Here is an 18,750-nt window from a genome sequence, read left to right as displayed (position 1 = left end):
TTCAATTGACTTATCCATCGGTGTGATAAATTCACTCGGTCCAAAAATTTTGACAATTTAGCGGGTCTCGCTTCTTGATGCTTCCCACGTGTTTCAGCCAAGTGTCAAAATTCTTGGACTGAGTAAATTTAGTGCACCGGTGGATAAGTTCATATCAAACGACCCAAGTCAAACGTCAGATCAATAGATCCCTACAAAGGGTGGGCTAATTTTTGGTGAGTTTTTTAAGCGCTCGTAAAAAGTGGAATAGTTCATCCAATAAGCGTATCTGATTGAAACTTAGACATCTGGTGGTGAATATGAGAAAAAAGTGTTCAAATCCGCAAAGAAAAATGTACTGCGAGTTAAGAGCTGGATATGATCTCAGATTGATTTCAAGCTGATAACTACAGTAAATTTTCCATAAATTACTGATCATCATAAATATCTAAGGGATGATTCAAATATTACATAACAAAAAATTGCCAATTTTGGACCCCCTCCCTCTCTCAAGTAACAGATTATGTATGAAAAATTTAAGTTTATTTTATGAATCAGATCTAATTGCTTGATCAATTGTCGGCGATTACGTACTTCGTGCGTGACTGAAGAACACGGTAGCGATTTGATGCTGCGAAGATTAAGATCTCGAAAAGAGTGATAGTGAAATCGTTCTGCCTTCGGCGAAGAAGGAGAAGATTCACCTTGAGGCCGTCAGTTGTGTTAATTTGTGGTGTGTGATTCTTGTGCGCCGTTCGAAGTATCGAACGGGAAGCAAACCCTTCGATCCCGGCAAATTACAGAGTCTCCGGCTCGTCCATTGGTCCTTCGAGCCGGATCGGAAGACAATCCAAGCCAGGAATCAGCGACGGAGGCAAGTTGGCGCCATCGTGGCAGAGCTGCTCGCTGTGACTATCAACGCATAAAATTTGCTGATTTGTTCAGGCCGACTGCGATACAACTCGGATTAATCTGTATCACATCAACATCATGCTGTGTACTCCATCACAGTGCATTGATGGCGATAGACTATGGATATCACTGATGGGTTAAGTTTAGCCTTAAATTAAGCAAATAAAATGGCAATTTATCAGTACGATATTTTTGACAGTGCTTCAGATAGATTGAAACTATATGTTGGTCACTGAAAAACTATAATAACATGGATAATTACCACGTGATCACTCATTCTGCTGTGATAATGATCTAGAGTGCGCTGTCGCATCACTGCTGTTGGTTGTCAAATCAAAGTGATATTGATAGCTCGCAAGTGATATTGATAGTTTTAGAGCATCAGCCATCAGCTGATGTGATTGATATTAAGCAACTCTGCATCGTGGTAAGTGGTCAAAAGCGGTGACCACACAAAAGGTAGGCCATTCAATCTTTTTCTATGTGGAGATAGTTTGGGCCTATTCTCTCACGACCGTGCCAATATTTCGCGCCGATTACGGAGGCAAGGAATGGCGGCAAATTTTGCATGCTAATCTGGGGGAGATTGCATACAGCACATATCAGCACGGTGGAAGGAGAAGTTGCAAATTTTTGATTTGACCGTGGCTGTGATCCTACCCCTGACTTGCTTGACAGATGCTCCTACACACTCAATCTGTTCGGTAAAAATATCTGGGTTTTTGAACTACCGAAAAAGTCAGTAAACTAAAAAAAATGTCAAAAATCGAAAAACAGAGATTTCCCACTGAAATTTTGCAGAGAGTTTTCTTTTTATATCATATATCGATAAAAAATAAAACATGGTGAAATTTGCTTTTCAATTACACGTGGCGACAGTTTTCATTTTACTGACCTTTTCGGTAGTTCCAAAACCCAGTAAAATTTTACCGACCCCAGTAATTTAATCTAAGTGTGTAGTCCCGAAACTGTAACGTCCACGGTGGCTCGAGGAATTCCAAGCGAATTGGCCAGCTTCTTGCTCACAAAATTGGACATTGATACGGAATCGAAGAGTGCTCTAACTGGGATTTCCTTTCCGTTTTGATCAATGACGAGGAGAGACACTGTTTCCAGAAGGACTGTGTTATTGTTGGATTGGACAGCCATGCTAACTTCAGAAGGATGCGATGTCCCTGAGGGTTCCGCAATTGCTATTGCGGAGGTATCGGATTGCTGTGTAGGAGGCTTCGTCGTATCTACATGAGAAATAGGGCTTGATCATGCAGCATTGAATGGTGTCTGGCGTGGCAGGCTCGACAACTAAACCTTGACTTGCAAAATCTCGCTTGATGATTCGGACGAAAACAGTTCCAGCACAAGCTTCTCTGCGATACCAACTCTCTTCGTTGGGTTACGGACAGCTTGATGAATGTTGGACACTGGTGTAGCAAATGCGTTTCGGAGCAGACAGGGCACTGAGGAATACTTGGAATGGGATCGGTAGTAGCTGTGTTGACTACAGACTTCACTGAAGCAGTTATCTTTGCCGGAGGGCCGGCCACCTTTGAACTGGTCAACGAAAAGCACTGTTGCAAATCGCTTGACACGGATTTCAGCATTCGCACGTGCTGAGAGAGGAATTCAATGAGCTCTTCGTACTTGACGTCATCCTTTTTGGCGAGTCTCGTGCTCCCAGGATCGAAGGGTAGCCGCATCCAGCTTATTAGAAAGTATAAAGATAAGAGGAGTATCCCAATGAACGACAGGTTCTCCTAGCTTGGCAAAAGCTTTCACGCGCTGCTGAAAGTCGTCTACCAACGTATTGAGATCCTGTGCTGACTCCTGCTTCATCATCGGTAAATCGAACAAGCCTCGAAACAGTTCTTCCTGCAAGAAACGTTTGTTATCGTATCGCTTCATTTGTGCATCCCACGTAGATGCATAGTTGTTCGCTTGAACGTCTACGCTTTCGAATGGCTTCTTCGCTTCTCCCTCCAACGATTGCAACGATCCAACGGAAGGTCGATCTTCGGTAGCCGATGGTGGAAACTTGTTGCACTTTGATGAGTGAGGTTGTTGAAAAACGTTGAATCCATTGAATGTTAGCCGGGGTTCATTTTAGACAGAAAAAAACCCTTGAGCACACAGTATTTGTCCTCAAAAGCTGTGCGAACCTCAATATGCTCCTCGAACTTCTCACTGTCAAGCCTTTCGATTTCCCCTTGTGCACGCTGGAATTCTTGGTTTATTCTGTCCAAAGTCTCCAGACGAACTGCCACTTGGATTACATCCCGGTCGTGGTTATACTCTGCCACGAACCTTTCCACCACATCTCGTATAGCCAACACTCGGTTTAGGGTCAAGATATTCCCCTCCAATTTCTTTTCCATTTTGTTCACTATCAATCACCACTCGAATCACTCGCGAAACCGAACGTGAACAGTGCAAATCGAACGAAAGGAGAGCCTTCGAAAGGAGAGCCTTCCCGTCGCGATACGCGAAAAACGACGGAGGTACCACGCAATCGATCGATAGAATCCTTCCCGTCACGTCGTGATACCCCTACACGCACGCGTGCGACCGAAATTGACACGTGAAATCGATACGATCAATCCTTCCCGTCGCGACGTGCCAGTTTTACGATACGCGTGTCCGCTAAACGCCACCGATATCGCAAAATATCGTAAATGCAAATATGATCTTGATTTTATCTAATTGCCTTTTCCACCACCCAGTACAGTGTACTAATTCCAATGTGCGACACTGTTGGCGAAAGACCCCTTCGCCCCCTGTAGCGTTACTTAATATTTCAACGATCCCTAACATGGAGAAACGCAGACAAACTTATCTTGCTTTGAATTGCTAAGTGGTCAAAAAATAATTTCGTGAAAAAAGGATCGGTTACTATAAGCAACTTACAGCACGTGGACCACATCACACCACTGTTCAAAACCCGCTCGTGGGCCATACGAAATCTTCCCGAGGACCGTACAAATCCTTTCCAAGAATCGCAAATTGACGATCACTGATTTATCATGATATCACAAATGCCAAACACAAATTGTAATTTTGTTGTGTCCATCAAGTATAATTCTAATTAACGCCCTATTTCGAGCACACTCCATGATTTTATTGAGTTTGACAGTACCACGGACCAAAATTTTTCGGTACACAGACATTGTACTGCAGCTGTCATGATGCTCCCGGGTTGTTTAGGACTTACTAGTCCAATTGAAAATCAAGTTACTCAGGACTTCGAAAATATTCTTAATCAAGAGAACGTTTTTGAAAATGCCTGTGAGATTGATTTGGAAGAAGTGAGAACTATTATTAAAAAAATTAAAAATATGAAAGCTCCTGGCGATGATGGAATTTTCTACATCCTCTTCAAGAAACTTCCACAAAGTAGCTTATCATTTTTAGTTGATATATTTAACAAATGTTTTCAATTAGCATATTTTCCTGACAAATGGAAAAATGCTAAGGTTGTTCCACCAGACAAAAATCCTGCAGAAGCTTCTAGCTATCGTCCAATCAATTTGCTTTCCTCCATCAGTAAACTTTTTGAAAAGGTTATTTTAAACAGAATGATGGCCCACATCAACGAAAATTCAATTTTTGCCAATGAACAGTTCGGATTCCGCCATGGACATTCGACCACTCAACAACTTTTACGTGTGACAGATTTGATCCGTTCCAACAAATCTGAAGGCTATTCTACTGGTCTTGCTCTTCTAGACATAGAAAAAGCATTCGACAGTGTTTGGCATGAAGGTTTGATTATGAAATTATAAAACTTTAATTTTCCAACATACATTGTTAGAATAATTCAAAGTTATCTGTCAAATCGTACACTTCAGGTTAATTATCAGAACTCCAGGTCTGAAAGACTTCCTGTAAGAGCTGGTGTTCCCCAAGGCAGCATTTTGGGACAGGCCTCTCCGCCAAAGGACGAAGGCTGCGTGCCATCTGTAGTAGATTGCAAAAAAGTTAGGATATTTTTTCTTCATACTTGCAAAAATGGAAGATTTCTCCTAATGCTTCCAAACTCAACTAGTAATATTCCCACATAAACCAAAAGCTCTTTGTTTGAAAACTTCAAGTAGACATATCGTCACGATGAGAGGGGTTCCAATAAATTGGTCAGATGAAGTTAAGTATCCAGGGCTCATGCTAGATAAGAATTTAACTTTCAAAAATCACATTGAGGGCATTCAAGCCAAATGTAACAAATATGTAAAATGTCTCTATCCCCTTATTAATAGAAAATCAAAACTTTGTCTTAAGAACAAGCTTTTGATATTCAAACAAATGTTCAGGCCAGCCATATTGTAAGCTGTACCAATATGGACTAGCTGTTGTAATATCAGGAAAAAAGTTTTGCAAAGGATTCAAAATAAAATTTTGAAAATGATTCTGAAGCTTCCTCTCTGTTATAGTACCAATGAGTTACATAGAATATCCAATGTTGAAACATTGGAACAAATGTCAAATAAAATTGATAATAATTTTAGACAAAAATAGGCTAAAGGAATTCAAGAGGAAACATCTGAAGAAACACGTTGAGCAATTCTTGGAAGTTTCATGAAGTTTTGTCTTGCATTTTCAAACAACAGGTCTTTCAGAAATTGTTCATCTTTTAAGAATTTTTGAAAGAACTTCTTCTCATAGGATCGGAACCAATTTGTTACTTGAAAGCTGAACAATGGTGTTATCTTGAACTAAAGAACAACCAAAGCACGATCACTTTCATCGATCAATCAGGAATTGATCTATGTATTTTGGTTCACACAGCAGTGGAACGTCCCGACGCCTATGTTGTGGGACACATGCGTTTGTGTGTATCCCATAAACAAAAGTATCTCGAACGAAGGTTTCCTCGGGGTATTTTAAAATTAGATCCCGAACTTGGTCGAACGGGTGTGTGCGTGAGCAGTGTTTACAAGACGCCATCATCTGCACCCGATTCTCCCGAATCAAGCGACCAGAGCAGCAGATGGTGGACTTAAAACCGAGCAGCCAGGCAACAGGAGGATTGTCTTTCGACGGACGGTGGTATTTTTAAACTAACCAAGCGATTTGGCGGAGGAAGAAACCCGCAATGCAGTCGTCTACAGGGCAACTAAATGTGACGATGATCTTATGACACAGATTATGAAATCGGTGCGGCAGATCGTTCACGGTGCGTTCGAACGCAGGGGGAAGAATGCACTGTGGCCATGCCGCCGTTTTGCGCCATGTGGATGCAGGTTGTCGCGGTGGTTTGTGTGCAACAGGTGTTACAATATTTTGCTTGCAACGGGTGGCTTGACTCTGGTTCGAGTGACGATTAGGGTTTCCGTAATAATCACTTATGCTGAGTACCGGTTCCACAGTACTATTGCAATGACTACCGGTAGTACCGGTACTGAGATTTTTGTTTAACGGAATCGAAAACAATACTATAGTTTTTATGTTTTTCATAAGACAAATAAAGACAATTATACATTTTACAACAAATTAATTAACAACTAGTTTTAGAAAAAATATGTGTTTATATGTTTTAGAATAGTGTCAAAGTTATTGTAAAAAAACTTTTCTTTACGAAACGATTTTCAACCGTTGGGATTCGAACACACGACCCTCAGCTTGGTCTTGCTTAATAGTTGCGTGTTTATTGCTACGGCTATTTGCTCAAGAGAAATGCGAATTTGTCGCAACGAGAACATTGTTTATAGCTATTGCTGTTACACTCACGTCATACGAAATCACCTTCTCTCAAAATTTAATTCATAAAACGAGCAATCAGCTGGTCTTAAACGTATTTTCGGTGTACCGATACTACCGGTACCACAACCCTAGTGACAATTCCTTACCTTAAAGAGTAACTTGTAGTCGTTGATCCGCTGGATGGGTAATTTGAGATGCTCCGATAAACTTTTGTCGTCGTCTAGGGTGAGGGATAGTTCCTGTGGGAGGAGATAGAATGAGATTTTTCGTTAGTTTGAATCTCAAAAATACGTAGTTGTTGAAATCCCGGAAACAATACTTTGTGATGAAAATAATTCCCAAAAATAACTGTGAATTTTAGAAATTTTACAGCATTCCTTTTCTTAACTTGCAGGCAGCTTAAAATTAGACCCCGTGCGTTGTCAATAAAGTTGAGATATTTCCGCGCTGGTGTTCCCGCGCATTCGATGTTTGTCGAAATTAACGATCGACAGCATGAGATTAGATCAGCTTTGCGGGGGCCAAAGTCGTTTCTTGAGATATATGGCTTCGAAAATTGACTTCATCGGACAGGCAACAATAGGCAGATGAGGAAATCGTTTTGTGTTCGACTTCACTCAGTTTCTATTAAATGCAATTTGACAATTCTATTACAAATATTTTTCCGAGTTCGTTGACTCGAATATACGTTCCCGCGTTTATGGGAAGAACACGGAAATGCTTTAAAAATTTCGATTATGGCAATCTGCTACAGTTTCTTTCCACCTCTTGCTCTTAGAGTTATCGATAGATTGTATAATAGACATAAAGTGAGGTGGGACAAAAGTTTTTTTTTGTATTTGAGATGGTGTGATATGACGTGAAAATTGTAATTTTTGATCTAACCTCTGTCGCATGAAATAAAAAAAATAAAAGCTTATTGGATTTTTCTCTGCAAACGTATTCCTAGGTCTATTGTAAAGATGCTTAGAGGTTCATTGGTTTTTATCCAAATGTTTGGAATCAGTTTTTGGTCCATAGTGGAGCAAAAGTTCAAGCCATATATAAACTCACGGAAAGAAATATGCAAATAGTCAAAAATGTTAATCCTAAATTTAGCAAAATATACCTGATCGCGCAAAAAAAACTTGAATGTTCCAATTTCAAGTTTTGCGAAAAGCTACTATTTTTGGGTGTATTGTAATAAACCTTTTTTATATAAGCCTTTGAAATTATTAAGTGTGTATTGTAATATAAACATAACTTTTTAGTTAGCGTGGAGTATTCCTGTAATAGAAATTTAGACCTAAACAAAAGACATAAACGAATAAAACCGATGTTAGACTGCGAATTTTCATAACAACTTTTACAAGGTATGTAGATATTCATGGTAATTGGTAATTAGGTATTACAATTTTATGGTATTTATCATGTCAAATGAGGAGTGCAACGCATAGCCCTTGGCTAAATTCATCACTTCTTAAGAGAATTTTATATTGTTTTCATTTTCGACTTACGGTGTTTTCAAATTTTGGTCTAGAACCAACAATATTTTGTGTTTCCCTACATAGCGAATCGGAAAACCCAAGCGCCGGTATTTTTTTTTTTTCAATTTGCGCATTTTGCTGGGCAGTGCTTTGTAAAGCACCCAGTTCGCGTGTGTGAGTGCGAAATTATATTCCTGTTCAGTTGAGAATGGATTGCCAACTGGTGAGCTCGTTTCATGCTTATGACCCCACATTTATATCGTGGCATCGTTACCAGGGTTGTTAACGTTAATCAACGATTCACGCCGTTTCATTAATCCGTTGACGTTAACCTGTAACGGTTAACGAAGCTTGCGTTGATTACGTTGAAAAACAATTTAACGATAACGTTAACGTACAGCGTTGATTCAACGTCAACGATTTCGTTATTTCTAACGTTAACGATTTGAAGATTCTCATAAAAGTATTACTGGTTGTCATAATCGATTGATTTTTAAATAAGTAAATTCAGAAACCCAGAAAATGATTCAGTTTACACAATAATAAATAACGAGTGAACATTTTATTACTTACATTAGAACCAGAACCAGATGGCAGACACGAATGCCATGGCAAAAATAAGAACCAGATAATTACGAATTGTGTGGACAGTATAAACGGTTTCAACTTAGCTCTTAAAACATGCCATGTTCAGAAACGATTATTTAGAAAAAAAAGGTTGATCTCATTGCAGGTTTTATGGAATGTTAACTGCATTTTTCTTAGTCGGATTTGAGAGCTCCACAATATCGGAAATGGGAAAATCTGCTCTGCGACCATTACCACTTTCGATTGCAATGAATACTTTTGTCTGCTATGCTATGTTAGGGTTTTATGGCAACTTGTATATGGAAATGAGAAGTCAGGTTATCCTGGAGGCGGTCACTCAGAAACATATGGTTGTTGGATGGGTAAAAAGGACGTCGTGTGCTGGCTGGAGGCAAAGGAAGCCGATCTCTGGTAACGGTTTCAGCCCATTGTTGTGGGTTGCTGGAATAGCGAGGTCATAGGACGGATAGGTACAATATTGCTGGGAACATCTTTACAATTTGTAAGAGGTCTCCCAAGCAATCACAAACTGACGTTCAAAGAAGCTGATTGTTGGGTGTCTGCACTGTGAACTTAGATTTTTTTCATTCAATTTTCCATGGATACCGGGTATCAGCATAGAAACGTATTGTTTATTGATGATTCGAAGCATTTCGAAACATAAAATCAACGTTTGGGTTAGCGATGATCGTTGACGTTGATTCAACGCAAACACGTTAACGTTGACGCTAACAACCATGAAAATTAACGCAACGACGTTGACGTTGATCCAGAGCACAATCAACGTTAACAGCGTTTATCGTTGATTAACGTTAACAACCCTGATCGTTACTTTTATGTATTTTTCAAACAAACTATGGATGATTCGTCCCTACAAGTGTCGACGTAAACCCTTATTCTTGTTTCATATAATTTTAATACACTCTTACCTTTGTTTTTTTCATCATTTTACGGTGTTTCAGAAAGTATAGGCACGACTTCACATTCCTGCCATTTCGAGACTAGTGCAGATAAAAATCTAATTTTCACACATTTTTTCTTGCTCTTATCATGAGTAGATTTTCAATCTTGAGCGATTTTTTTACCACCATCAACAAGGTGTTACATAATGTAACTAACATTTCTAGAAGCTCCTCTTATAAGTTTTGCACAAATCGCGTTATTTCTGAGGTCTTTGTTATAGAAAATTTGTGCTAGGTCATGAAGTACGTCCAATAAAAATCTGAAAAAAATATATTTACCATTGCCGAAACGATGAATGATCAGACTATCACTTATTTTATTGGAAATTATAAGTATATGCAATTTGAATAGAATTAAAAAAAAAATGACACCGACACGTTAATGCTTCCAGTGGACGATTTGCCCTTTGAAGGAAGCACCACACTAGACAACGGACTAGCATGCAACGCCCAGTGGTACAGTCGAAATACTTTCCTGACGAAAAGTTTTCCGGACTGAAGCGGGAATCGAACCCACACTCCTTGACACGATGTGGCTAAATGCTTGGTAACACTAACCGCACGGCCACGAAGCCCACAATTTGAAAATCAGATTTCAGCTGTGGTCGATTTTGAAGGGTCAAATTCAAGTCATTGTATATCCGTTGAAACATGTAAAAATCTAAAACTTGAATTATTTTTATTTGTATTGAAAATACCTGAAAAATAATGGTTTCGTAAGATTATTTTACGTGGAGGGAAGTAGTAATTTATTATAATTTTTTTTTGTCAAATGTTGTCAAAAATTAAGCCAAAAGTTCTTGTGGAACATGTTGAACTCACCATATCGAAGGAATTTGATAAAAAAAACATTAATAGTTAAGTCCCAACAAGAAATAAAAGTGGGTCTGTGTTGGCTAGATAAAAACATAACTTTTGAACAGTTTGACATCATGAATGTCAACGTACTTTTTTAATCTTCTACCAATATCCTTTCACCATGCAAACCTAGGTTTAAATAATAGTCGTAATTTTTCTCTTCATCCATGGATCGCATCAGCGAATGAAGGCGACTGCAAGATCTTTTTCTTCTTTGACAAATAAAGGGCTCATTCATAAATTTCATAACGCTGAAGGGGGTGGGTGGGTGTCGTCGTGATGTTACAGCTCATACAAAATTTGCCAAATATTCATACAAAAAGCGTTACAAGGGGGTGGGTGGGTGTCGAAAATGGTCATTTTCGGCGTTATGAAATATATGAATGAACCCAAACACCCTTCTCGTGGTGGTTGTGGAGATGTAGAGGTATTCTCGGTCAATCATTACAAACTAATATTCCTTCCCAATCCCAACTGACTGTAAGGACATGACCGTTACTGATCAATAATATGAGAGCTTCAAAAGTAAGTAAGCGGGAAGTACCATCCCTTATTCATTCGGATTGAAGTTCATTTCTTACCAGTTCCGATCAATAATGGTCAATCTATATAAATAAAAATGGAGTGGTGTTTGTATGTCACGAAATAACTTGAGAACGGGACATCCGATTTGCACATTTTTTTCACTGTTGTCGTCTTGAAGGGTTCCGACGTGTTCGTGTGGCGAAAAAGTTTAGATAAGTTGTCGGAAAATTTGGTAAAACGGAGGTGTACTAATATGTAATTTTGCATAGGAGATTCCATAACATTTTGCAACAGCCTACTTTATGGCGAGACGATGTTTGCCGGGACCACTAGTAGGTGCGAGCAAATTTTGCACCTTCGGTGTTCTGAGCTTCGTCCGTCTGATTCTAGCACTTTGAGAAATAACATCGCTCTGAAGTACATGTGCTTTGCATGCCGCAAAAAACAGATATGTTTGAATGATCTAAGATCGAAATACTCTGAGCTGCTGGAGAGAATGGACGATGTCTGTGTAAAAGTATCCAAATATGAATCGATTTTGAATCAGCTGGAGACAAATCTTCTTGGTAAAATCGAAGCAAGCCTTATGTCAACCGTCGGTAGCAAGATCGAATCTCTGTTCGCCTTGCGTAGCGCGATGAATGATTGCCCAACTTACGCAACTGTGGCACGTGGTTCTGACAATCGTTCTGTAAATACCAATGCTGCCACTATCGTTAGCTCGATGCCGACTAGTAAAAAAATTAAGCCTGGCAAAAGTACTCTTATTGCCAGTGAGAATGTGGATGATGGGTGGATTCTGCGATCTGGGAAACGTCGTGCAAAATCTACTGCGAATGGAAATTATGCAACTGCGAAAAACACGTCCGATAATGAACAGCTTACTAATGCAAAACGGTCAAGTAACTTGCCATCAATAACGTCTAGTGCTGGTAAAAAGTTTGAACAGTCTGTCATAATCAAACCGAAGGAAAATCAACAAGCAGATGTAACACAAAGGCATATTCGAGAAAAAATCGACCCTATCGATTTTTCCGTGAAAGGCATCAGATCAAAAGAAAACGGTGATGTTATTGTGCGATGCGAAACTAGCACCCACGCCCAAAAACTTGTAAGCGCAGCTGTTGATATTTTATCGGATGACTATGAAGTTTCTATACTCAAGCCTCTCAAACCCAGATTAAAAGTCATCGGCTTGTCCGAGAATCTAGATGCCTCAGAATTTGTATCCACTCTGAAGAAGCAAAATGGATTGCCAGATTCATCTGATGTAACATTAATTCACATGCGCAAAATCGAAAAATGGAAACAATTTCCATTCATTGCTGTTCTAGAGACTGACGCTCAGACATTCGAAACACTGATTCAACGACAGCGTGTGAATATTCGTTGGGATAGGTGTCAAGTTACTGAAAATGTAAACGTTTATCGATGCTTCAAATGCTCAAGGTATGGTCACAAAGCTGCTACTTGTGTGAATCCTACTTGCTGTCCCCTGTGCGCTGGAGACCACGCTGTTCAGGAATGTGATGCCACTTTTGAGAAATGTATCAATTGCGAACTCAAAAACAAGCAGAGGAAGTTGCCATATGACGAGCTGTTAAATATCAATCATTCCGCCTGGAGTTCAGAATGTCCAGTTTATCAGAAGCGTTTAAAGGCTGTGAGAAAAATGGTGGATTATTCTGCTTAGCAATCAGTTAACTATTGTGATATATATGCTTCTATTGGTAAAACTAACACTAGTATATGTCCTGCCGGAGCTTCAATAGATTCTGCACGAAATCAAATGGATCTTTCACCACAGATGACCAGATCTACTGACGTTAGCAGCGATACCCAGGTGATGGATGCAAGGTCAACCAATTCTGATGATTGTCTTGTGGACAATCCTGCTTGCTCAGGTAATTTTAGAGAACGTATATGTCATGCCGAAGCTAGACAAGATGCTGCCCTCCTTAATAGTCGTTCGGTTTTACAGACTGACTCTTCTACTGCGATATTCAATGGATGCACCCCAGATAACTTAGCTGTTGTTCCAGGTAACGATGGCAGTATATGTCTGGCCGAAGAAGTAGGTGATACTGCACCCCCTGAATCAAGCTCTCGGTGTAATTCCAGCTCCGACAACTCCGTCCCGCAGATCATTGACCAAGTAGCAACACGGCACAAGCTTTCGTTTTTCTATCAAAACGTTCGCGGACTACGCACCAAGATTGACGACTTCTTCATTGCAGTATCGGCATGCCAGTATGACGTTATAGTGCTAACAGAAACTTGGCTCGATGAGGTAATACTGTCTCCTCAACTTTTTGGAAACTCCTACACAGTCTTCAGAAATGACAGAAACCAGCGTAACAGCAGTAAATCCCGTGGTGGCGGTGTTCTAATTGCCATTACATCGAGAATAAGTTGCTGTCGCGAATCTTCTCCAGTAAACGATTCTCTAGAGCAGATTTGGGTGAAACTCAAATTATCCAGTTTCAATATTAGCGTTGGAGTCATATACCTTCCTCCCGATCGTAAAACGAGCGTAACTTGTATCAAAAATCACATGGAATCTATTGAATCAGTTTATTCCAAATTGGATGCACATGATCATGCCTTTATGTTCGGCGATTATAATCAATCCAGTTTATTGTGGAAAACAACATCGACCAAATCAACTGTGGATATTATGCGATCCACTGTATCAACTGCTTGCAGTAGTCTTCTTGATGGGTTCTGTTTGAATGGGCTTACTCAAATCAACCACGTTTTCAATCGGAATGGTCGTCTGCTTGATTTAGTTCTGGTGAATGAAGCAGCATTCGGAAATTGCACTCTTTCAGAAGCCATTGAGCCTCTCACAGCTCTCGACAATGATCATCCTGCCTTGGAAGTTGAAGCATACTTGCCTGACCCCATCAAATTTGACGAAGCCACACCTGTTCCTGGTCTTGACTTCCGTAAAGCAGATTTCGATGGTTTAAATGAAGCTTTGCTTCGATATGATTGGAGTTTCTTGGAGACAGTTAATAGTATTGACGATGCTATTGAAAACTTTACACGTATTTGTAATGCTACCATGTCCAACTATGTTCCTTTACGCAGACCTCCCGCTAAGCCTTCATGGGGTAATTTTCGTCTGAAACAACTCAAGCGTAAAAGATCAAAAGCACTTCGGAAATACTGCAGAACCCATTGCATGCCTGCCAAGCAGGCATTAATCAGAGCTAGCAACAAATATCGGTTATACAATCGGCTTCTATACAAACGTTATACTTCACGAATGCAAGAAAATTTACGGAAAAACCCAAAGCTGTTCTGGAATTTTGTGAAATCTAAGCGCAACGAAACAGGCCTACCCACGGAAATGTTTTTGGGAGATGCTTTCGCTTCTTCAGACCAAAGTAAATGCAATCTATTTGCTAGACATTTTCAGAATGCATTCAACGACACTGCATCTACTGATTCCCAGGTGGAAATTGCCTGCAAAGAGACTCCGCTTAACGTCTTTGAGTTTGCGATTAGTCGCATAACGGTGCGACAAGTTGCTTCCGCAATAAATAAAATGAAATACTCAACCACGGATAGCCCTGATGGTATTCCGTCCTGCGTATTGAAAAGATGCTGTGATGCTATAAGTCCTGTTCTGGCAATTTTGTTCAACATCTCGCTACAGCAACGCAAGTTTCCAGAAAGTTGGAAATTATCCATTATGTTTCCTGTGTATAAAAAAGGAGATAAGAGAAACATAGAGAACTATCGTGGAATCACATCTTTATGTGCCAGCTCTAAGGTATTCGAGATAGTAGTCTACGACTCAATATTTGCTGCTTGTAAAAACTATATATCGATCGTACAGCATGGTTTTTACCCAAGGAGATCACTGCCCATACTCGCATAACAGTCCCATTTGAATTTTTACCACTTTTGAGTTAGCTTCAGGAATAGTGTTATTTTTTAGAGTTCTTTCTAAAATAAATCTTAAAATTTTATTTTTGTATGGATGAAATGCGAAAAAAATACCAAACCAGGTTCGTCCCATATGGAAAGTACCCGCATAACAGTCCCATTATTGTATTACAAAAATAATGAAACAAATCTACTCCCGTCAGGATTTCTAGACTTTTGCATTATGATTTTCATTCCTACAAAAGAAGAAAAAGTACAATAATGGTGATAGAAATGATTTATATATAACAACATTACTTATTCTTATGTATTTTAATGCCATCTTCACTGAAGGGGTAGATTTTGTTCTTGCCAGCATCAACTATAGCAAAATGAATTAAATATATCAATTTTCTCTGAGTCAATGCTACCGCAGACTATCTATCGCCCTCTGATCCATAATCAACTTACTCGCTGGCAGGATCATCATCTAACGGTATGTAGTGATAGCTTTTTCGGACGTCGCAGAATTTTTAATTGTCGGTAGCATTTCCATGATCAAACGGATTGTTTACACTACAGCACCTAATTTTGCTCATCTAATCTACACACGGCAATATTATCCAGGAATTCCTTCATCATCATTAAGCTGACCAAAACTTGCTAGTTTTCTTGCTAGTGCTACCTTGACAAGTAAATTCAACACCCACGTACAGTGACTGGATTCAGCAAACAGTCCTTTTAGTGCGACCACAACGGTTGAATCAAATCTTCATTTAATCAGTACCATGTTGAATATCACTGACACCACCTCCGTACAGTTTAATAACTTTAAGGTACATTTTTATAACTAAAATATACGAGTGCATTTACTATACAGCTTTAGAAGAAAAAGTGACTTGGAATCGTTTGTGAACATCAATGTGTCAAGGTGCGCGATAACAAAGTAAGCGAGCCCCATGTAATGGGACTGGTATGCGGGTATTTTTGCATTTGACTAAAGAAATACTCGGATAACGAGTCCCATCTGATTTAATTCCCTTATTTGGCTATTAAAAACCAATGATTCAATTTATTTAAGTTGTTAACTATTGTTTTCTATTGCATTGAAAACATGTTCAGCAATGTCACTAATTTCAACCTCTACAAGTAGCGACAAAAGAAGAAAAGGGCACTCATGTTTAAATGCTTTTTTCTCGACACGATGATTTTCATGATGGGACTGTATTGCGAGTATGGGCAGATCAGTAAGCACAAATCTTGTTCACTTCGTTTCCAACTGCATACGGGCCATGGACAGTGGTTTACAAACGGATGCGATATGTACCGATTTCAAATCTGCATTTGACCGTGTAGATCACAACATTTTGTTAAAGCGCCTCGCAATATTAGGCATCTCTTCAGACTTTGTTTGCTGGTTGAAATCGTATCTGATAGATCGGAAACTCTGCGTAATGATTGGCTCTGAATCTTCTGATACTTTTTCAAACATATCAGGCGTCCCACAAGGAAGCAATCTTGGTCCACTGCTATTCTCGCTTTTTATTAACGACCTCTCCCGCCTATTACCATCTGGATGCAAGTTGTTCTTTGCCGACGACGTGAAAATCTTCATGATTATTGAAAGTTTCAACGACTGTGAAAAACTTCAGCAAATGGTAGACAAATTTTCCCATTGGAGTTCGAGAAACATGCTTACCTTAAGTATCAACAAATGCAGCGTCATATCGTTTCATCACAAGCAAAGACCTATTGTCTATGATTATGCAATCAATAACATTCAGCTACAGCGAGTCTATCAAGTACGAGATTTAGGCGTTACGCTGGATTCAGCACTCAGCTTCCGGATTCACTTCGAGGATATCATCTGTAGAGCTAACAGACAGTTAGGCTTCATCTTCAAAATTTGTGGCGAATTCACGGACCCACTTTGCCTCCGGTCATTATATTGTGCACTCGTCAGATCTTTATTAGAATCTAATGTTGTTGTATGGTGCCCCTATCAACTGACGTGGATAAATAGGATAGAGACAATTCAAAGACGATTTGTAAGACGTGCTCTACGTAATCTACCGTGGCGCGATTCGATGAACTTGCCACCATACGCGGACCGATGTCGCCTTCTTGGCATTGATACCCTTGTCAACAGAAGATTTATCCAACAAGCGGCTTTTGTGGCAAAAGTACTCACCGGAGAGTTGGATTCGCCTGAGATTCTGTCCCGTTTGAATATCTACGCACCTCAACGAATTTTGCGGCAACGTGATTTTTTAACAATTACACCCAGTAATACGGTTTATGGCCAAAATGATCCAATAAGTGCCATGTCCACCGTTTTCAACGAAGTTTACGTATATTTTGACTTCAACGTGCCTGCTGTAACATTTTCAAGAAGGCTTCAACAACTCAACCGATCATGATGTCAGGACGAAAAATCAGGCGAGTTCCGTTCCTAAAGTTTGTTTTGGAAAGAATTAAGCTACCCATTTTTCATTTTCAGCAGTGTTTCCATCTTGGACAGCCAGAGAGTGTGACGTCGTTGTCATCGTCCATTTGTTGAAAAACTAATTATTTTTAAGTAATGTGCATTGTTTTAATATTGACTTTTAGCTTGTAATTGGTGCAAAATTGTAAAGCATTGAATTGTAAATGTAATTTTGAAAAGATGCGGGGTTTTTACGCCCTTTGGAGAATGGCAATTACAGTGCTTGTCAACTCCAACGGGCTTTTCCTCACCACCTTCATTAAGCCAAAAGGCAGATGAAGTGAAAAGATAAATAAACAAATAAACAAATAAACAAATAAATAAAATGGGAAATCAGATTGATTAAACATTTTTTTAACTATCAGTTTCAAGAAAATCACGTTTTCTTCACATGTGCTGGTCAAATTATAATTTATCTTATTTCTAAATTTTTTAATGAGATCGACCTGAAGATTATTTAAAAATTATTGTACTGATTGTACTGGCTCACATATTTTTGACAACGCCTTTCAAAATATAAAACTGATAAAAATTAAAAAGAATAATTTTAAATATTTATTGCCTGCTACAATTGTTTTGCTACTTGAAATGATTAAAAGAGTCAGTTTTTTATGTTATTTGAAGCAGTTTTTTTTTTGTAATGAATTAAGATTTTATTCAGTTTAAATGTTTTGTGTTAGTATTATTTCTATTAGTAAGAACCAGTGTGTCGTATGTCTCATGTATACCTAAATGAGCTAGTGTGCCATGTGATATTTCATATCGCAGCTCACAGATTATGTGAGACACGAGATGCAGATACGTACAAAATGGACCAATGCACGAATTCACTAATTTGACGTTTGAGCGGTGCCAAATTCACTCGTTGCCATGGTCACGTAAATAACACGGCACCGCTCAAATGTCAGATAGTGACACCGTGCAAAGGATCGTCACATGCGCTTACTAGGAGTACTTTTATGCAGATATGTTTGCCTAGTACGATAATCCAACGGAAGCATACGGTTTCGGTCTATGTCTGTGCTTCTTCGGTGGCCAGCACGAGTTTTTTCAATTCAAATGCTAGAATCTCAACCACTTTGAACAACGTCAGTCCTTCCAAACTGCCTACGGGAAGTTCAATCCATGGTCTGATCCTGGGAGGGAGAAACCAATACAAAATTTCCCTACGTCACAGTGAGCCGAGATTTTGCTGTCACGAATTGTCACTGTGAGCCCGGATCTTAACCCGTATAGGCCTGAGTGAAAGCAAAAATACTGAAACCCTCACCGCTCAGTGAATTCTTAACGGATTCATATGATTTTTTTGTCATTTCACTGGCTCACATACCTAGTTTCTGGAAGTGGCCAGAAGAATTCGGAAATATTCCTTTGGCTGGAGTTATTCCGGTGGGTCACTGGGTCAAGT

General features: G+C 39.4%; 1 protein-coding gene across 1 annotated transcript in view; it reads right to left on the bottom strand.

The window, feature by feature from the left end:
• LOC5578167 (obscurin) overlaps positions 1 to 18,750 on the bottom strand; it is a 206,626-nt gene that overhangs the window by 27,666 nt on the left and 160,210 nt on the right. Inside the window, 1 exon segment of the mRNA XM_021840377.1 lies at positions 6,729 to 6,821. Within this exon segment, the coding sequence (XP_021696069.1) occupies positions 6,729 to 6,821 (93 nt within the window).

This window comes from Aedes aegypti, chromosome 2, assembly GCF_002204515.2.
Source record: "Aedes aegypti strain LVP_AGWG chromosome 2, AaegL5.0 Primary Assembly, whole genome shotgun sequence".
Taxonomy (NCBI): domain Eukaryota; kingdom Metazoa; phylum Arthropoda; class Insecta; order Diptera; family Culicidae; genus Aedes; species Aedes aegypti.
This window is presented reverse-complemented; position numbering and strand designations above follow the sequence as displayed.